The sequence below is a fragment of the Epinephelus fuscoguttatus genome, linkage group LG19, assembly GCF_011397635.1.
Source record: "Epinephelus fuscoguttatus linkage group LG19, E.fuscoguttatus.final_Chr_v1".
Classification (NCBI taxonomy): domain Eukaryota; kingdom Metazoa; phylum Chordata; class Actinopteri; order Perciformes; family Serranidae; genus Epinephelus; species Epinephelus fuscoguttatus.
Window position 1 is genome coordinate 33,040,770 of NC_064770.1, and position 21,730 is coordinate 33,062,499.

The 21,730-nt window shown below is 40.7% G+C and overlaps 5 protein-coding genes across 5 annotated transcripts in view; 2 read left to right on the top strand and 3 right to left on the bottom strand.

Moving 5' to 3' along the window:
* The window catches only part of srebf2 (sterol regulatory element binding transcription factor 2), a 597,702-nt gene that overhangs the window by 471,711 nt on the left and 104,261 nt on the right, over positions 1 to 21,730 (bottom strand). The window lies entirely within an intron of this gene.
* Positions 1 to 21,730, top strand: part of zgc:65811 (uncharacterized protein LOC393524 homolog) — a 635,041-nt gene that overhangs the window by 370,033 nt on the left and 243,278 nt on the right. The gene's annotated exons all lie outside the window — the stretch shown is intronic.
* Positions 641 to 6,693, bottom strand: wbp2nl (WBP2 N-terminal like). Its single transcript, XM_049562090.1, has 8 exons — positions 6,542 to 6,693; positions 4,799 to 4,907; positions 4,538 to 4,676; positions 4,277 to 4,369; positions 3,329 to 3,529; positions 2,694 to 2,807; positions 2,092 to 2,168; positions 641 to 2,001 (listed from the first exon to the last, which is right to left on the bottom strand). The coding sequence occupies exons 1-8, from the start codon at positions 6,598 to 6,600 to the stop codon at positions 1,945 to 1,947; spliced, it is 849 nt and encodes a 282-aa protein (XP_049418047.1). The 5' UTR covers positions 6,601 to 6,693; the 3' UTR covers positions 641 to 1,944.
* Positions 6,833 to 14,915, top strand: LOC125879907 (zona pellucida sperm-binding protein 4-like). The gene is made up of 12 exons (XM_049562065.1): positions 6,833 to 9,466; positions 9,618 to 9,742; positions 10,710 to 10,830; positions 11,065 to 11,199; positions 11,342 to 11,514; positions 12,304 to 12,383; positions 12,478 to 12,611; positions 12,728 to 12,911; positions 12,996 to 13,140; positions 13,220 to 13,289; positions 13,368 to 13,502; positions 14,619 to 14,915. Exons 1-12 carry the CDS (start codon positions 9,274 to 9,276, stop codon positions 14,759 to 14,761), a joined length of 1,638 nt encoding a protein of 545 aa, XP_049418022.1. The 5' UTR covers positions 6,833 to 9,273; the 3' UTR covers positions 14,762 to 14,915.
* On the bottom strand, positions 15,003 to 21,266 carry rrp7a (ribosomal RNA processing 7 homolog A). The gene is made up of 7 exons (XM_049562112.1): positions 21,170 to 21,266; positions 20,842 to 20,984; positions 17,328 to 17,453; positions 17,096 to 17,219; positions 15,603 to 15,700; positions 15,314 to 15,521; positions 15,003 to 15,192 (listed from the first exon to the last, which is right to left on the bottom strand). Exons 1-7 carry the CDS (start codon positions 21,231 to 21,233, stop codon positions 15,107 to 15,109), a joined length of 849 nt encoding a protein of 282 aa, XP_049418069.1. The 5' UTR covers positions 21,234 to 21,266; the 3' UTR covers positions 15,003 to 15,106.

Consider the following 21,730-nt stretch of genomic DNA (forward strand, 5'->3'; position numbering starts at 1 on the left):
TTTTGGGCTACAGCAGAGTATTTTTTGCTGCAATACCGCAAGTGGCCACTGGGGAAAATTAGCTGCAAGGCTAAGCAGCATTCCTGGGGACCTGATTGTACCTAGCCTTTAACATACAGTTAAGGCTTCTGTTGGAGTATGGCAACACTACTTCACATGCAAACCGAGCGTACACTATAATACTAGAACTGATAGTATTAATATTAGCATTTAGTTAAGTGTATTTATGGTGGTTGGTGATGTGGCCCCACCAATATTCACCTAACTTGTATCTGAATTGACTTGAAATCTGAATTACTCTACGTGGAGCTTTTAATTTGAAAATGTATTATAACCTATATTATATACCTATGTCCTTAATGGTGCAAAAGAAATAAAGCAATAAGAAGCAAGTCTAATATACTGAGCACAGTTGTCAACAATAAAATTACGCATTGTGGTAAATGGACTGTATATATATATGAAGATTAATAGATTAAATGTTAAGAACACAAGTATACCAAATGCAGCAACACTTCAGTTTGTCAATTAAGTATTTAACCCATTTTAACAGTTTAAAAATGAGGAATAAATAAATGTTACTTTTTAAGACATTTACTTTAAAATTGAAGATAAATGACAAAAATATCAAAATGCCAAATTCAATAAATGATATATTTATTAGATTTTAATGAACAGACAAATTTCAGCAAAAGGAATAAGAACTGCAAAAGAGATATTAATATACATACATTTGATTAATTCAAGCAAACTAAAACCCAACGCCCCCCGCAAAAAATCCTTTCACCGCTTCAACTGTGAGCAAATAGTCCTTCAAACAGGTGTTAATTGATGAGCAATAAGAGGGGCCTGCGATTACACGGCCTGTTGGCGCCTCGCCCCACTCTAAATCAGGAATAAATGGTTTGCATTCAGAAGTTTCAACAGCAGGCAGAACACTGACGGGCCCTTAATATAGCGCCATGGCCCTGTAACCCCACACTAGTGTAATTACACAAAGAGTAGAGTTCTGGTTTCAGCTTGGCTTTGCATACATGAATACAATAGAAGCTAGGAGCAGAGCACGGGGTCACTCTGGTAACCCCAGCTCGTCACCTTTAACCTTGTTATGTCAGGTTGAAATATTGCACATACATAGACGTGTTATGTAAGAAATTTATCTGATCCCCTTTTTCCAAATGATGCACTGCTCCTTTTCATAACAAAAACCTTTCTTATATATATTAAATCATGATGGAGAGCGTGAGATTTGGGTCATACAATGAATGGAATTACTTGTCACTGATGTAACGCCGGATCATGTTGGTCATGTGTTAGGGAAACTTCAACTTGCTATTGTTTCTAGTCATGGTATGACAATCAGTCACATACTGAATCACTAAACACTGTGCAACCCAGTCCGGTTTTGTATATGGACAACTACTGAACGCATAACGGTATAGGAAACACACACGGTACTTTCAATGATACTGCAAAAATACCTTTTATAATAGGAGATGCTATTGTTAATTACTACAGGAACTGCAATCAAGAATTGCTACAAAATGTTTTGGTAATAAATCTGTCTTACAAAATTACATTCCCCATACTTCCTCCTCCTTTCACCTCTTCACAAGGACAGTTTACGTGCCCTTACTTTACCTACGTGCTAGAGAATTAGAAATTAACCCAATCACTGAGAATGTTAATAATGATGAGTCTAGCTAGAGTTCAGTTTAAACGAAGTAAAATGTAAAACAGTATTTAAAAGATGTGATTCCAGTATTCAAAAACATCACTGATTCATTGGTGATTTATCACTGACATCTTTAAACCCTCTGCTACTTGCATTTTCTTCTGTTTTCTACATTCGAGTAGGTATCCTTCAACGTCACTCCTTGCTTTAGAATTTATTTAAGATACAGAGGAAGAGAGGAGTGTCATTGAAGTGATGTTGCCTGAGCTTCAGTTACTTTTCTTGTCAGGAGAGTTGGGATAAGGTGCATATGGTGGAGGCCGCTCCTGCGTGGGAATCAAGAAAAAAAAAAGTGTCATTAGAGATGTCACTTTCAAACAACTTTAACTGAGGAGAAGACAAGCAAAGCAGCTTACCATGGGCATGTAGACATTGTGTGGATTGCTGGGATTGTAATACGCGCTGCCTGCTGCTTCAGCCGCCTTGGAGTTACCTGTGCATAAAATGAGATATGACAAAGACATGGAGATAAAGACAGACAGTGACGACCGCTGAACATATTTAGGAACAGACGCTAAAGCTCCAGCCCACTGTAAGGAGAACTGATGCGAAGAGTATTAGTCATTTGAGGCACAACAACTGACAGCTCCAGGAATCCTTGAGACAAAATCTACCGGCACACCCTGGGGATGCACAGAGGCAAACGTCCTACTCAGGCTCGTCCTAAAATAGAGATATGCCAAAGTGACATTTCAGCACAGTGTACCAAGCTCAACCCCATGTGCAGGGTGAGACTGTTTTCACTGAATCCACAAGGTGCAAGGGAGAGAGTATGGGGAGGGAGACAGGAGATTGTTTATCCTTTGTAATTTTGACGTGTAGCCGATGAGACATCAGCACCCCTTTTTGGGTGGCGTGCTTGGAAGTGATTCACTTTGAGGCAGACGGATCAGATCTGACGGGTGCAGTGACACAGACATACAGAGAGGAAAAAATAAAGAGAGGGAGAGAAACAGACCTGGAGGTGGTGGTGGTGCTGCTGCCCAGTTCTGGGGGGGTGCAGCCCAATTTGGGGGTGGCCCAGGGTAGGGAGGAGGCGGGGCCATGTAGTCAAAACCAGATGGGTACATTCCTGGAACACAGAAGACAACAGACGAGAGAGGCAGAGAGAGAGAGATGGAGTTTCAAGGTCAAATGAGGTTACAGTCTGTGTGGGCAATTAGTTACACAGCACAGACAAAAAAAACAACAAGACAAACAAGAGGGAAAAAACTAAACGCAAACAGGGAGGGAGAGAAACGGCAGCATTATTTGTGCCTCAAGGGTTTTTTTTCCTTACACGCATTAGGACATTTGAGGTAAAACGTGTATACAAGATATAAAAATGTGTGTGTGCTCTGCATACACAGGCAGGCTAAAAACTATCTTGTTATTACTCCTACCCCTGTATGGTCTGTAGTTTAAATATTTAACATACTAGTGTTAAAATTGTAGCATCTCGCACATATTTTATCTTTATACTTTTACATACTTCACACCTATACTTTAATTCCCTATGCTTTGCATCAGAGCAACTGTAACAAACCCCAATTTCCTGCCAGGGATCAATAAAGTATTTCTGATTCTGATATAACAAATGACTGAGTCCTGTACCTGCAGGAGCTGTTGGATTTGGGTAGCCCATGTTAGCAGCAGCAGGAGGAGGAGGGCCCTGGTAGAATCCGTTCTGCTGGGGAGGGGGTGCGTAAGGATAGCCTTGAGGAGCAGGTGGAGCTGGGCCGTAGCCGTTCATCATTCCAGGTGAAGGGTAGCCGTATGATGCAGCACCGTTCTGTGCCGGAGCAGCGCGAGAAGCTGGAACACAGCAGGAGGAAAGGGTCTCTCACAATGAATACACCGGACTTTCCAGAGGTTAAATGCGTGTTTACTCACTGTATTGCCGCAATTGTCTCTCTTACATACAGTAAGTATATCTATAGTACTTGGGTTGCTCTTTAAAAGACTCTTTTGGGGCAGACCTTCAGTTCATTTATTGATTGATATTTAAAATTTTAACTGTAAATAAACTGATATTTATTTACAGTTAAGATTTTGACCACCTTGAAACAGGTTTTTATTACCTTTCTCAACCCATATTAAAGGGGAACGCTGGTATTTTTCAACCTGGATCCTATTTTACCATGTTTTTGTGTCTAAATAATTTGTGGGAACAACAGTTTTTGAAATTGATCTAGTAAAAAAAGGAAGTTCAGCTGGCTTAAGCAATTGAGGCTGCAGTGTAACCACTCAGGGCAGGTGCGCCCTGTCAATTTATGTCAACCGTAAGTGCTTGTTTTTGCCACTGACAGGCTCAGATTATTATGTTAAGTGTCTTACAACATTACGGAAAAGACGCTACAGAGGATTAAACATTTTTCTGTACTTTTTTACTTCTTCTGGTCTGTTCTGTGTTCAAGTTACGCTAACAGGAAGTCTCATTCTGAAATCTCACAAGAGCTGACTTGTTACAGGTTGAAAAATACCAGAGTTCCCCTTTCAGGAGTGTTTGATGAATATTTAGCATTGTAAAACACAGTGATGAAAAAAAAATAGCATACGTACCATTTGTGGCCAGTTTGAAGAGATGCTGCCCCACCTCAATGGCTCCTCCGCTGGGGAATGACATCTTGAAATGGGCCTGGCCCTCCCAGCCGCCTGATGAGAGAGTCAGCTATATTTAGAACAAATACAGAGAGCTACACTTGTGTTTTATTGTGCAGTCCCTTTGTTTTATTTCATTATCTATTGTATTTTACAATATGAATATGACAATTTGTAGAACCACACCTTAGAGGTTAAGAGTAATAACAAAAGGCCACCTACCACCAGGCTCAGCTGACACTGTCCCTTTAATGTAGTTGGCTGCAAAGACGGGCTGCTCAATGCTGCAACCTTTCATCAGATAATAGGGGAACATGGCTGAACCCAGGCAGTCCTTGGTATTACTGGACACAAACATCAGCTACGCCAGTGAATGAAAGAGACAAGAGTGTGGGGAGAGTTACAACAGGATGTATGAGTACAGTCAAGAAGACAGCAGCAGCAATAGCATGTTAAATATATTTTATGTAACTTTGGTGGTACCCTGTATGGTGTGAGGTAAATGGTGCCCTTCTTGGTCCCCCGCAGGAGGTCTGTCTTGCAGCTGACATCGCTGAATGTCAGCTCCACATTCTTACATTCTCTTAAAATGCTGGGAAAAGAAGAAGCAGGTGATGATAAAGTAACCTGTTAACATACAGCCGCTACAAGATATCTACTGATTCAATTATGTCACAGAGTATTAATGTTAATCGACTGTGCTTGTATTGTGCTTTTCTAATCTTCCAACCACTCAAAGAGCTTTTTACACTCCATCCACACACAAATGGGGCAGCCAGCGCGAGCAATTTGTGGTTTAGTATCTTGCCCAATGATACTTCGACATGCGGAATGGAGGAGCCGGGGATCGATCCCCGCTCCATTCAGCCAATCTACCAATTAGTGGACGACCCACTCTATCTCTGATGCCACAGCCGCCCATGTGCACTACTGGACATTTACTAAAGTACTGTACTTAAGTATTATTTTGAGGTACTTGTACTTTAGTTGAGCATTTACATTTTCTATACTTTATACTTTTACTCCACCACATATATTTCATAACTCTATATTTTACATAGTCATTTCACTCATACGAAATATACATCTGCAAGTGAATAATGATGTATAATGGCAGGTTAAACTACCCCGTGGTATATAAGGTTATAAAAATGAGCTCCACTTTTACCAGCTACAACATTAAAGTGATAAATACATTAATGCAGCAATGATCATAATCCAACAACATAGATATATTATTCTGGAATGAGCCATTCTGCATAACAACAAGCACATTTACTTTTGATTACTTAAGTATATTTTGATGCTAATACTTTTAGTTTTTGGAACAAGTTACATGAGTGATTTCAATTAGACAGGTCGTTCCATCATTTCAAGTGTATGCTAGATGATATGGTTGTTTTACAGTGTTCCTGCTCTGGTTAACTGACATTAATCAAATGTTTATTTCTCTGCATTTTGCTGTTTTTATTCTTGTTTTGTATCCATTATTTGGGGTAGACTTTATTCTTGTTATTTACCTTTTCCTGGTTCTTTATTGCTGTTTATAATTCTTGATAGACACTGCTGCTAGTTAGTTGCTTTTATGGACTTTTTTCATCATTTTATTGCGGTTGCTATTATTTATCTGTACAATTTCAGCCCATTAAATATGAACTCAGGACATTGCTGTAAAAGAGCGTAATGCTCAGTCGATTATCCCTGAATAAACAATTGTTTAATGGTGACTAAGATAATGATGCACTTTCACTCAAGTAAATTTTAGATACCGGACATTTACTTGTTACAGAGTATGTCTACACTGAGGTACTAACCCATTTTACATAATATCAAATATGTCAACATTGACACGAAAGCCACCGCTACTTCCTGTTTTGATTGTTGGCTAACGTTACAGGTTAGCCATTTTGCTTAAACCAAATGTCAAGATATGGGAAAGCTAAAAAGTCGGCCATTAATAATATTATATAACCAACGTTTAAACAACACTACAATATTTTAATTCCCCCAATATGAAGTCCACAGCTAACGAAACGTTAACAGTAGCGCAGATGTACTTTTGCTAGCTATGCTAACGGTAGCCAGGCCAGCCAGCGGGAGGCTAGCGGTTTGTTAGCATTATGTTGACTACGCACTGGAAACTAGAAAGTAAACAAGCCTTAAAACAGAGGCGACAGCCGGCTGGTAAATAAAACAATCGTCAGGGGAGTATTATAATACACATACCTTTCTCCGTTGTTAACCAAAACGCCACCATTTTGCGAGTGATTCCGATTCAAAGCCATGTTTGGGAGAAGTCTTCTGCTCTCCTGCTTCCCGTACTGGAGTCTGACCGTCAGCCCCGGGATGCCCCAGAAACGTCACCGGCGTTACGTCACGTCAACTCGTGATTTGGATTACCGTGAGACAGTCAACATTATTAGCATACAAACAGCTGAGTCCTGCACATTTAAATCACTGTTTGACATCTGATAGGATGTAAATAACTACAGGTTTGATCCAATAAAAGTTTTGTGAATTCTCTGTGTCCTATTCGCCTATGTTCTGGAATATAGGCAGCTAATCCTCATGTGATTGAAACCAACTCAGTCACAATTAAAATGTATTCATATAATTTTGATATAAAGTAAATGAAAGCCTGTCCAAAAGGAATTTAACTGATAGCTTTCAGGCAGCTATTTTTTAACAGGTTCCAAGCAGTCACTTGAAGAATTAAGGGACTGTTCTCTACTTGTCAGAGGACAGGGGTGGCTGAGTGTGACATAATTTTTTTAATCCTCCTGGAAGCTACAAGTATTTTTTCTTGAGCTTCCCTGAGTGGGTTTGTAGCATTACCACACTGGCGTATGCATGCGGTGCACCAAGTAGGTGGAACCTGTAGACTATGTGACAGTATCGTCAAAGAGGGTGGATAAACCATCCTGAGTCCATTGACTTCAGTGGGAGAAATGAACGTGATTACAGATTATGGCCGATTCTTTCGCCCCGTAGTCACGGAAGCAAATACTGGACCCATTTATCATAAGCCACATATCTTCAGAATATTCCGACACCAAAATGGCAAATTTCAGACGGACAAATCAGGAGAAAATTTACTTTGTTCAAGACCTGTCTCTGTCTCAACAACACACTCTCGCGAGATCTGGCAACAGATATCTCCTCTGCTGAAATCAGTGCAGTTTCACCAAAGATACTGGATTAAAAAAATATTTTTTCCAGCGGATATCTTAGTTTCAACATGATTGAGCTAGCAAAGCAGTTTTGTGTTGCTATGTGTGGTATTTATTCAGTTTTGTCTAGAAAGCATCAGTGGCTGCAGCTGACAGGGACAGCTAACAGCAGCAGCAAAGCTAACATCAGGACGTCATCTGTTAAAAGCCTCCCGTTGTTGGATACAACATGAAGCTACTCCAGTTAGCTCAATCATGTTGTAACTAAGACATCTGCTGGAAAAAATATTATTTTCACAAACCATTATTTATTTAGCTCACAGCCAGTAAGGGTACACACATATTGACAGAAGCGAGGTTGGGGATACTCATCTTTGATTGGGGTACGGGGGACAACGCCTACTTAGGAGACCGGAAATGTATACCATTTCATACAATGGGAGTATATTGTAGGTGCGCCATCTTGTAGTAGTCCAGTATCGTCACTGGCAGCAGCATATACGTCACTACAACCACATGGCTCATACAAACCCAAACAAATTAAGGAAGATTGGTACGACTTACTGTGAACATTACTGTCCATGTAGGCAATTATTTGTCAACGAGGAAAGCTACCATGGATTTTGCCCTCTTGGTTGACATTGTTTGTTTTGTCAGCTGGCAATTATATGGTTGCTGCCCCTGGCTGACAATAACACTCCATTAAAACAGCTTTTCCCTGCACTGAAATGGAGCAGACTCTTTGACCAGCTGAAAACGCATGACCCTCCCTCCACCAAAAATCAGTTATTAGATTTTTAAAACATATATCTTTGATGCTTGAAAGGAAAAAGTTGAAAATTGCAGACAAAATCCTGGAATAAAAAAAATTAATATATTTTTTCACTCTTGTCGTGCATTAGTTAGTGCAAATGGTTTATTTTTGGACAAATTTTAAATGAGACATAAGTCTGACATAAGTATTCATTGCACATGATGTCTCAATAATTTCTGTTTTTACAGTTACTGGCTATGGTAATTTGTGTAATTTTGGCAATTTTTGAAGAAATAAAAGGGATTTTTTTAATTGGTAGCAAAATAAATATAAAATACAACCATTTTAATTAGTATGCCCCTCCCCTTAGCCAAAATAAAACACATAAGTCTCTCCCCGATGCTTAAAAAAATTATTTGACATGCCTCCTCCTTTTTGCACCTCTTCCTCCACCCTAATAAGTAACGAACAGTCCCTTACTTGAAGAACAATGGACTGTAAACAGTAACCACAGATGTATCAGGACAGTATTTAGACACTCATTTGAAACCTTGACAGGATGCAGCACTGATTAAAATTTTAAAATTGCTTATGTAACAATTAGATGGGTACAAGCATCGCCACAGGGGGAGAGGCAGAGGGGGGTGAGGGCCTTTGAGTTACGCAATGATGTCATTTAATGGCTCCCTGAGGATACCACGCATGTGCTCAGCATGTTATGTATTATTAAAAACTCTGACCTTTTTATTAATTAACCGCTTATTCTGCCCTACTTTTTACAGCAGCTTCAACCCGACTGCTCTTATATGAGGCACAGGTGGAGTGCTCTGACATCATTTCAACTTTTTAAATATATGAATGACAATAACAAGCACATACCTGCGTGTAGTGAGGCTCCTGAGCTCTGGTGGAGACAGCAGCAAGCTTCAGACTGATTAGCACTAATTAACAGGAGTCACGTGACCCCATCCCTAGCGTCAAAGAAAGCACCTGGTATTTCTAGACCAAAACCGTATAAACATCTCAATCAAAAGATGGATTATAAATGTGCAAAACTTTGTGTGATTTCTGTCATTTTTGTCGTCATGGTTCAACACAGCTGGAGCTTCTCGACCGTCCAGGTGTGGAAAACACCTGAGCAGCTCGTCCTGCCGAGAGTCACCTGCTCTGCTCGAAGACTGAAAGCTGTTTTTGGTCCGCTGGTCAAAAGCAATATTCACGTTAAAGGTGAGATAATAATATTTCCAACTTCTGAGATGAGATGGCAAATATGGTTGGAAATGGTTTCAGTAAAAAGAGTTCTCTCAGTCGTTTGATTTTAAAATAAGCTCTCAATATTTGCGTGAAATGAGTATGCATGCTTCCCTGTGTTTTTTAGATACATCAGGGGCCATCATCCCTGTGCCTCAGTCTGAGGAGTCCTGTGGAGTGAGGCTGGGCAGAGAGAAAAACCAGAGCCTCTCCCTCTTCAGCAGATATGACAGCTGCTATGCACAGATTGAGGTAAAAATAAGGAACTGTGTGAAAGTTACTGGAGGGCAGAGGGAGCTCTCCCTGACCATTGGCACCCCTGGCAATTTTTCAACGAGGTGGCCAGATGGGGCCACGGAAAATGTTTGGGTTGCACACCAAAACCAAAGGCCATAACTTATTTTTAGGATTTCACTCAGGCTGTGGAAGTACATAGACCACTTAAAAATTATGTCAATATGAGTGTTAAAGTTATACTGATATACTTTAGTATATCAGTATAACAATAACATGACTAATTATCTGATGTGCATAGACTAATAGTCCTGTTTTAATTTAATGTGTTATATATCTGTATGTTAGATGATGCATTATTCTTACATGCTGGTTGTCTTTTCCATAAAAAGACAAACATACAGCTTTAATTTGAAGGAAAACCCTGATTGTAAGAACTAAAACATTTACTGGGAACAAGCCTTCTCAAGTTTAGAGGAGACTCAGGGACCCGTGGAATCCATTTTTATTCAGATATCTTGAGGTCAGAGTTTAAGGGACCCCTCTGGAAATGCCCATACCGGTTGTTCCTTCACTGGAGTGTTATTTAGCCCCCCTCTTGGCAAGCCAGTATAACATAATTGGTACCAATGGATGTTGTATCTTTTCTAGTTTCGGAAGACATCACTGTCTTGGTGCAAGCTTACAAAATGAGTGCACCTCAGCCTCTTGAAGTAATATTGGCCTCTGATTATTTTCTATGTGGGCACCACTGTCCTTGACCAAGAGAAAAATTGTAACACCTTCACCACAATACCTGCAAATCATGCAACATTATTGATTGGTACAAAAAGTGAAACCTTTATGGAAAGAGAAGGGAGTTTTCAGCCCCAAACTCAATGCGAAAATGCACCCCGTTTTCTTGAAGTATACAGAAGGTGAATATACACATGTAAGGTGTGTATGGCTTCTTAACGTCTCCATTGCAATGACCTTTGATCCTCAGGGCAGCAAAGTGATCATCCCTCTGCACGTACAGCTGACAGGAGAGGATCGATGGTTCAGGGTAAACATCAGCTGTCCTCTGATAAAGAGGCACAGCAAGAGGACCCGTGTTATCCCCACACGTGAGTGGAAACAGCCGATGAGCTTTTCAGTTGATGGAAACTGATGAAAGTTAGCGCTGACCTCAGATATTAAAAACATAACTGTGTCAATGAGCTTGTTAAAGGGTTAAACTGAATAATCTTCATACACAGAAATAATGCCACGGTAAATGACGTTTACACTACAGAGAGGGTTTTGGCATGACACAATTTACTGGTCAAGTTTATGACACTAAAATCACAGCTCTTCTCCAGCATTACCTGGAAACTGTGACACAGAAAAAGCTCTACGAGTGGACTGTGGCCACCAAAGCATTTCTAGAGATGCCTGCTACAAACTGGGATGCTGCTATGATGCTCATGATTTAACCTGCTACTACAGACTCAATGGTAAGACTGGCATATGTCTTAGCATGTAAAGTACTGTTTATTTCACTTTCAATTATTTATCTCCAACATTTCCTCCAAATAAGAACATATGGTGTTTAAGTGTAACAAAGCCTACATGTTCCTGTGTTGACTATCCTCCCAGCGTGCTCTCTGGATGGACACTTTGTGTTCTCAGTAAAGACCACAGACACTGACACACCCATTGAACCCAGCAGCCTCACTGTCAAGGACCAACCACAGTGTTTTCCTGTGGTCACCACCGCAGACACGGCTGTCTTCAAGATTGGAGTCACGGACTGTGGTGCAAAAGTGAAGGTAATGCTGCTTGACAAGAGTTTGATTCCAACAAAAGACATCTAGTACTTGGATAAAAACATAATCAGTTATAAGCTGGGGTAGACAGTTTCAATTTGGCATACAGCATTGGCAACAACTGCCGACACTGCTTAGCAACCCAATAAAGGAAGATGGACTTATCAAAGTCTGTCAATAAACAAAGTAAAACATGTTTCAGCATCAGTGACAGAGATAATGGCGCTTACAGTTTAGCCTTCTGCTAACCGTAGCCAAAGGTTCGCGACCGCAGCTTCAAGTTGTGTTTACGTTGCTAACTTTAGCTAGACTCTTGAATCACAGTGTGTCCTCTGACTCGATCCCCAACACTACAGACCACATTGCTGGGAGGAGAGCGGGCAGCAGCTCTGAAAACTGACCCCAAGTCAGCAGTTGCAGCAACCTGAACTCAGTCAGCGGGACAAGGCAGCCCCAACACCTAGCCAGATCAGCAAACTTTCTGTTGCTGCTGTTACACAGGTTAGACCCAGCGCTGCCAGTGGTAACCAGCCCACCATGAAACCCGGCATAGGGGTTTGCCATGGACGAATTCAAGCTGTAACAGCCATCGACCAACAGTTCATCTCCTGAGCTGCTGCCCACTCTCCTCCCACAAAAGCTGCCTTTAGTGGCAGGGAGCAAGGCCAGATGCTGTTCCTCTGTTCCACTTCAAATTATGTCACACATCATCAAAGCTTTCTAAATTGCATATGATGTAATTCATATATATTTGCTTGATATGCAATCCTTTCCTCTCTACTCGGCTTTTAGGTAGATGGAGATATGAAGATCTATGAGGTGGAAGTGGAGGAGCTGTACACTAAAAGTATAACCAAACATTCTCCATTTAGGTGAGCTGATGGCTTTAACAAAAATAGGATTTATGTCACAATGTAAGTATTCTGGTGGTGACAAATATAGCCTACTGATAGTATGAGCTTTTAGTCTCCAGGTCCAGTGTGAATATGCAGCATCGGATTTGAAGCGTGCAGCAGACTTTTGGTCCTTGTACGCAGTGACCAACCCACCGCCTGTGGTTGCACTGGGAACCATCAGAGTGCAGATGAGAATAGCCAGAGGTATTAACAATGGAGAGCAGTATGACTGTGTTTTGCAGTTTGGAATTACTCACTGCATAGAGAAGTCCTCAGAACTAAACCTTAGTGACTGCGTTTGTGATTATTTGTTCCCCTAGATGCATCCTTCACATCCTTCTTTCCTGAGGACGAGCTTCCGGTGAAATTGCCCCTACGCAAAGCTGCATATGTTGAGATTTCCATCGCTCAGCCGTCCCTAGACCCAACACTTTCCCTGCGTGTACGGGATTGCTTTGCCTACCCTGCGTCTAGACACTCTGTGTGGACGCTTCTCTATGACGGGTAAGGTCGAGGCAATTACAGCAACAGTCCGAGATGAGATGTTGATTGTAAGTGCAGCTGATATTTGTTTCTCCTCATGGATAGATGTCCTAACCCTGTGGATAACATGAGGAGCTCTGTCCCTGTGAGCAACAAGATGAAGACATCCTCCCACTCCCAAGTCAGGAGGTTTGATGTCAAGACCTTTGCCTTCCTGGACCCTCAAACAGGCCAACCAAGTGTGGAGGAGGTAAGGTTATCACGTCCACATATTTCAATAATGTAAAAATGTGTATCTAAGCAAACATGTGCAAACATCTCTCACTTAGATGTACTTCTACTGTTGGGTGGAAATTTGCACAGATGACATTGACTGCACACAGCGTTGTGCCATCATTTGTGAGTATATTACAGCATGTTTTTCTTCTACTGTATGCACTGTGAATATGTGGTAAACTCTTGCCTCCCTTACTACAGCATCTGAGGGTGAGAGACAGAGAAGACAGACGATGTCGGAGTCTGACCAGGGCCAGCTGGTCTCTTTAGGACCACTGCTTCTGGGACAGAACAGCACTGAACAGGAGGACAATCCATGTGTGAAACAGAAAATGAGTAAGTCCTGCTCAGCACAAGACTGTATGATGTGATGGACCAATGGCAAAAATCTCATGATGAACTTTGAGGATAGTGTAATTCAAGTGGAAAACTAGACCTCTGCACCTCCTCTTGGCTCTGTTTTCAGGCTTTAGAAAACCTAGCCCGGGGTGGCAGACTTTGGCCAATTTTTAGAGGCTGTTCTACAAATACACATGCACACCCCTTCAGTGAAAATCTGATTCAGTGGCAGAGAATCTAACAGAAATATTGCTATTCCAGCATTGGCAACAACTGCCTGCACTGCAAAGCAACCCCAAAAAGGGAAACAAACTTATCAAAAAGAGAATCTGACAGTAAATAAGACAAGACACCTGTCAATACAGGTAAAGTACTTCAGAGATGGAGAGAAAATGTCCTTTATAGTTCAGCCTTCTGCTAACTTGAGCCAAAGGCTCATGGCTGCAGCATCAAGCTCATGTTTATGTAGCTAACATTAGCTAGAGCCTCGAATCACAGTGAGTCCTCCATTTCACCCCCGGCCGTTAGAGACCACCTTGCAGGGAGGAGAGCAGGCAGCAGCTCCAGAGTAACTGCAGCAACTCAAATCCAGCCAGCACAAACCCCAGCTCCAGGAGACCTGACAGTCCCAGCTCATTGGATCTGGAACTTTATGTTGCTGCCATTACAAAGATTAGACCCAGCGCTGCCACTGGCCACCAGCCCGCTGTGCCACCCAGCTCTGGGGGATTTGCGCTGGCTGAATGAGCCACTACAGACTGCAACCAAAGGTCCATCTCCAGAGCTGCTGCCTGCTCTCCTCCCAGCGAAGCAGTCCACAGTGGCAGTGAGTGAGGCGGAGGGACAGAGGGGTGGCTAGTTAGCTATCTGTTGTCTCATTTGTGGTCTAATGAACGGCGAGATGCAAAGAAGGGATCCACAATGAAATAAGGTTAAATAAATCAATGTATGGGAAATGCTGGGGAACTGTATGAATGTTGCACATATGCCTGTGGCCGACTAGTGAAAGGGGCTTAGGTCAGAGAGGAGAGAGCTGCAGGGGGAGGGTGTGTTTTTCTGCCTTTCCAGATTTTTGCCTACCCCTGCTTTTAAATTATTTTCTCTGTTCGTCAGTGTTTCAGGTGACGGTGTATATTCTGTCTGGCGTTGGTGCTGCCCTGCTGCTCATCCTGGTGATCATGGTGTGGTCACGCATCAGAAAGCGGCAGAAGCCGGAAGCACAGCAAGTTAAAGTTGACAATGAACAATCTCAATAAAACATTAATTTCATAAAATTCAAAGCTGTAGTCATTCACTCTGGCTGCTTTCATTTTTGTTAACAACCCGCACACACAGGTTTCCAAAGCTAGTTTTTACATAATACTTTAATTCTAATTTTATTAAAACCGGCACTTGTACTTGATCCTGTATGACCCCTTTAATTAAACTTTCTTCTACAAACATCAATGATTTCCAGATGTCGGGATGCGCTTGAAATTCAATAATTGTGATAATAGGTCTGTCAGAATAATAGTTTATTAACACAAAAAAGCTCAGGGTTACAATGTAGTTAAGACTTACAAAAGCAGTTAAATGGGGAGAGAAAAATCAGGGTGGTTGACTCAGTAAGGTTTGAACTTTCTTTGTGCTCTCAGCAGAGCTATTCTCTGTTTATCCTCTTCAAACTTTTTCCTTAGTTCAGCAATATCTGAAAAGAAAGAAACAGAGCATAGTTAGCAATAACAAAGCTTAGTGTCTCTGTCTCTTTCACACTACATCAAGAACAAATCTATCCTGCAGATGAAGCACAAACTAAATCAGCAGCTTACGTTCTTTCTGTGTGTTCCTGTGCTGCCAGGTGTAGAAGTTCATGAGCTCCTTCCTCTTCTTCTTCCTCATCTCCTTCTGTAGAGTCCTCTTGTTGGCTGCCTCACTGTGAGGCCGGGCCTTGGTGCCCTTGGGTCCTCTTGTGACTTTCACCCAGCCCTCTTCGTCCTCTTGTTGCTGCTCGGCCTCCTTCCTCTGCCTCTCCGCTTCCTGCGACAAAGAAAACATGCTGAAGTCGCATGGACTAAAAAGGAGCGTGTGATGCTGAAGGAAGAGCTGCAGAATTCTCACCTCCTCTTTTCGCTTGTCGTAGTCTTCCATAAAGGAGTCGACGATTTGTTGCAGTTTGTCCGTTTGAATGAAAGAGCTGGTGTACTGCTGAATCCATTCTGGCATAAGAAAGTGCAGCAAATAACATGAGTGGGTCATAAGGCTGATTTGTTCTGAGTATGTAACAGTTTGTAAAAGAGTAGGTAAAGTAAATACCATCATGCTGTCACTTTACACTGATGTACTTTACTTAAAGGAACAGTGTGTAAGATTTAGGGGGGTTTAGTGGCATCTAGTGGTGAGAACTGCAGATTGCAACAAGCTGAAAGTGGTTAGAATTCCTTCACGGTTCATTGTTAAGGAGGTTTTCAGCCAGGAGGTTTTGTCATCTCCAAATCAAATGTACCCGGTGATTTAAACCCGCTAAAACACTAAATAAAGCAGTTTCATGATTAAAAATCTGTGTTTTTCCAACACTTTCATCACAGAGGGGTTGCTAACTATGGTGGCTGATGCTGAAATGCAAATGGCCCACAATGATTCTTATCTTCAGGTGACTATACACTAAAGAAAACATACTAATACTGTATTCCATTCTGCAATTGCAATACTGTACACAAATTTCGATTTATATTCTATTAATGTTTGTTTTTACTTTCCTCATTAGTGGTGTGATTTTCCCTTTTTTATGTTAGACATTTAGTGTGCGTTGAGGCCTCAGATTTTCATTGCCAAGGACTGCTTTTATATACAGTATCTTTATTAAACCAGGGAAAAATGTCATTGAGATTTAAAATCTCATTTTCAAGAGCACCCTGGCCAAGAGGGCAGCATAAATATCCCTATTGATCAGCTTCTCTGTAACTGTTGGGCATATGAAAAGAATGAAGAACTTGATAACGTGTGTGATCAACAAGGACCTGACTCAACTCAAACTGTAATACTAGAATTAGGGACGCACCGAACCGATATCTGGATCGAATATCGGCCCTGATATCATCAAAACAGATGAATCGGGTATCGGAAAATGCAACCTATACCTGAGGCGATCCTTTCCCTTTAAATCTATTGTGACACGAGCTACGTCATACGTCATGGAGCGAAGGAGAGAATCTGCTGTGTGGAGGTATGTCGCACTATTTCAACTGCTATTGCACAATTGTTTATTTTTGTTAAAAATAAATAGTTCATCATTGCATTAATCTGTCTCATCTTGTTTCATTTTATCTTAGGAAAGAACTGTGTAGTCATCAATGCCTGATGCCTCTAGTCTTTTCTGTTCTACATGTAAAGGTGTATAGCTTTTTAGGTCAACCATGGATCGCTATCGGGTATCGGCTGACACTCAAAGCCACAGCATTGGGATCGGTATCTAAACTAAAAAAGCTGGATCGGTGCATCTCTAACTACAATTATATTTGAAATCAAACCAACACGAAACAACCACCGAATGAAATGAGAAATATTCAACCTTGCATTAATAGAAATGAATGCATCACTGTAGCATCACTCACTCTGCGAGCCTGTCCTCACTGGATGCTCCTCTGTGCAGACCACCAACGGCACATCATATGGGTGTGATTTAACTGCTGCTACACTGGAGGAGTTTTGGAACACGATGTAGCCAACTTTGAAACACTGGAAGATACAGACAGAAACACAAGATGTAAAACCAGAAATATACTGCACATAATAAGTATAGTATGGTATTACAGTAGAGAGAAATCAGCAGCAGCACAGGCCAACCTGTTTTTCGACTGGTTTAAAGAACCTGGACAGCTTGGGTCCAGACTCCTGAGATGAACCCGGGTGGTCTCGGAGCTCCACAGACTCAACATAGCCGAACTGTGAAAACAGCTCTTTGACAACAGCCTGCAACACAAACAGCAGAGAGGAAATGACAGTTGTCTGTATTTCTATAATAAAAGATAACAACTCACTGCGTTAGCAACTGATTGAGTAACAGATACATACGGTGGTGGAAAAAAGTTTTCGGACACCCTTAAAATTTTACACAATCTCAAATATTATCATGAAATATTTGTGGAAAAATCTTTTTTGTGTTTGAAAAGGTGTGGCTGCATTAGACAGATACAAACAAATACAAATTATATTTTTTTGTTTATTGTTTACAAGAAAAACTAACAAAACTAAATTCTTGACAGTTTCAATATGTCAGTTCTCAACATTGTCGGTATCAGAGTCAACAAATAACAGAGAATGTGTTCAAAACTGAACAAAAAATAAATAAACCATCACATCATCAAATTAATATTTAGTAGTCCTGCCATTGGCACGTAGTAGAGCTCTAATCCTGGCTGGCATCTTCCCCCCACGAGCCTTTCACACTGTTGAGGGGTAATCTTGTCCCATTCTTCTTGAATTACTGCTTTTAATTCTTCTAAATTCTTTGGTTTATGCTTTGAAACAGACCTTTTGATAATCCACCACAGATTTTCAATGGGGCTCATGTCCGGGGATTGAGCTGGCCACTCTGAGACCTGGATACTGTGCTCCTGCAGCCAAGCTCTACTGGTCTTGGATGTGTGGCAAGGGGCATTATCTTGTTGAAACATCCAGTTTTTGGAACAGTGCACACGCAGAAGGGAGCATGTGGGTTTAGAGAATGGTACAATACTTGGTAGAGTTCAATGTGCCATCACAGACAGTGAGATGACCAACACCAGCAGCACTCATGCATCCCCAAACCATGATACTGCCTCCACCATGCTTGACAGTAGGTACTGTACATGCTGGAGATAATGCTTCGCCTGGCCTTCTGCGTACCCTCACATTAGTAGGAGGAAGATAAAGCTGGAAACTGGACTCATCTGACCACAAAATCTTCTTCCAATTCCTGGCTGTCCAGTTCTTGTGTGCCTGGGCCCAACGACGCCGGGCTAACCTCTGTCTCTCATTGATCAGGGGCTTCTTGATAGCCTTGTAGGACCTTAAGCCATGATCTAAAAGTCGGCCACGTACAGTGCGGGTGGAACACTGGACACCAGTTTGGTTTGACCACTGCTGCTGAAGCTCCTGTGATGTAATTCGGCGGTTTTGCCTGCACATGCTGATCAGGATGCGGTCATTTCTTGCTGAAGAAACCCTTGGACACCCAGATCTTGGTTTGTCTTCCAAGCTGTTGGTTCGTCTGTATTTCTGCAGAGTGTATCCAACTGCTGAAGGACTGCATCTGCACTTCCTGGCTATCTGGCGGCAGCTGTACCCTTCCTGGCTGAGAATCTTTATCTTCAGGCGTGTTTCCTGCGTTAGGTTCCTTGTTTTAGCCATTTTTGTGTCTGAAGAGCTTTCAAATGTGCTGGCTTTATGTAGACACGAAGCTTGGCAACAAAAATTATGTCTTTTAATAAAAAGAACGACCTTCATCACTGGTACCAAAATGACCCAATACTCAAAATTTCTAATGTATTTTTATGGAACCAATCAATTTTAAGTTTTTAATGGCTTTTTTAGGATTTATTTAGTATTTTGGCTGTGACTGTACTAAAAGAAATTGCACTTGAAGACCTAAGAGTGATTCTTAATGCAATATTTCACAAATGCATGGGGTGTCCGAAAACTTTTTTCCACCACTGTGTAGTGTAGGCTAAGATGGGGGAAGATGTCCCCTTAACAACAAAGTCAATTTACCGTATAATTAAAAAATATTTGGATATAATTTTAACATGTGCCAGATGATGATGCATAAACTATCTAACAAAATACTATCTAACAAAATAAAACAAACTAATCTCTCAACACTGACCCATTAATAGATTATCTAGAGGCCTTGTAGACTTTCCTTCAGGTTAACTGTTATCATTTCAAGATGTCTTCCTCCAGTAAGCTTGATTTGATTTGATTTTTATTTGTCTCAAACAAGCACAAGCATAAAAACAGGCAGTATATGTAATAGGAAAAAAAATGGCATACTGTGATAACGTGCAAGTTCGAGAAAGGGTTGAAGGAAGCAAAGCTTATCATGTTCAGCCCCCCTTTACATTGTCATATAAGCACACACATAATCGATAAATCTGTAAAAGCTTGCTAAAATGTTGGCTAATTCTAGATAGCTAGCAATGCTAGAACCTAAAATTGCTGACACTACACAGAATAGAGCTAAACAATATTTTCCGGGGGTTAATGGGTTTGCTCCTGTCCCAGCAATTAAGAAAAGGCTGTTACAGAAATTGAAAGAGAAATGGTTTCTAAAACATTCTGTCAATGCCCAAATTAAGGACATGTGTGTATTTAAAACAGAAGTTTGGTGCGGAACCATATGTAACATCCAATTCATCTAGAGGACAAAGGTCTTTGGTTGCACAGCAGAGAGCTGGAATTCTTCTTCTGGCCATTGAGACCGGGCGATTCCACAATATTCAGGAGGAAAACAGAATATGTGAGCTGTGTGATTTGGGTGAAGTGGAAGACGTATGTATTGCCCACACTATGATGACTTAAGAGCGCTTCCATTAAATGGCTCATCTAAACCCTGACATTTTCTGGTGCTCAGACAACCAAAAGCTAGAATGGTTGATTTATTTTGATAAGTTTGCCAGTTTTGTTGCTACGGCCTGGAAGAGAAGGCAACAATGTTTGTTTAATTAGATTTTATTTTTGAACTCTTCCCTTTAATGTTACGGGACAAAAGCCTTTGGGAATGATTCATGATCTTGGTCTTCCAAATTGATGATCTGATTGTATGTGATGCTTTAATTGTTTTACTGCTTTGTTTCATTTTCTTTCCTTTAAATGAATTTATGTTTGCTGGACTCTGTATCTGGCTGCTCTGATTACAAGCCGGGCATAACTGAGTGCATGACACGATAATAATGTTTTATAGATAATGATGCTTTTGATATCTGGCTAACTAACTAATCACACTAACAAGCTTTTTAAAGTTTTAGCTTAAAACTACAATACTATACTACGACTATATGTAGATATGACCTATATAAAGTCACATCTGACTCCATACTAGTTAATCTAACTAAATAAGAATGCCCCCAGAGGTTTTCGTTTTTTATGTACAACTTCATATAAATATACAGATCACTATTTACCAGTGACAAAAACATTAGATACCTTTACCCTAAAACAGTTTTGGCGGAATAAATCTCAAGAGTGCAGCAATTCAGATGAAATGTCACCATTCACCACAGAGCCATTAAATACATGTGTTGACAGTAGACTTAGCACCATATACGCGGTAAGAGAGGAATTAAGGGGTAGGTGGCATGTCACCCCATCTGACCCTAACCTGTGAGCAGTACGGGGGGATGTTGAGCACGAATAAAGTCCGGTCCAGTGGTCTGTGTGAACTCTTCTCTGCTCGGACTTTGTGCTCCTTCACAAACAGCTGGTGCTGAGCAGCACTGTCGGGACTGAACTGTAAGGACAGCACTGCGGAGAGAGACAGGAGAAGACGAATAAACCTAAAGCCACCACATCACTCTGTACAGCAGACAGACATAAGAGCTGTACCGTTCAATAAATAACCAAAATAACAACGTAAAGTTCTGTTCTTGGATATATCAATAAACTAGCAAAAAATTGAGATGAATCATATTAATTTTGTAAATAAATACCTGCGAATCCTCCAGGAATAATACAAGCCTTGTTACTGGCATGTTTCTTCTTGGACGGCGCCATTTTGAAGTGACCTATCACACCGGAAGTAGAACTAAAACCACAGTAAGGAAATATATTTTGATTTTTTAAAATATATAAATTAACATCAAAATTTAAACGCAATCACTATGTACCCTGTTAAATTTAATAAATAATTTGATTGTTTAAAATACTTATATTAAACTAACGTAACTTATTACATTTGATTAATTTTGGATTACTTTACTAACAAACGTGGCAATAAAACTGAAAAATGTCCGAAAATGAGGCTATGCCAAAAGTTGGTATTCCAGCACGGTGAGCAAATGCAAAGGAACAAATTAAATGTTAAATTCTGCATTAATTTCTTTTAACTGAAAATATGTTTGGATGTATTACCCTCTGGTAATCACAAGCATTTTAATTAGTGACTGTAATTTAATAACATATTTTTTGTCAGTAACTGATCACATTTATTTTATTTTGTAATGTAATTAAATGTAACAGTAACCACTGATAGATTTCAAGAAATTCCAAAT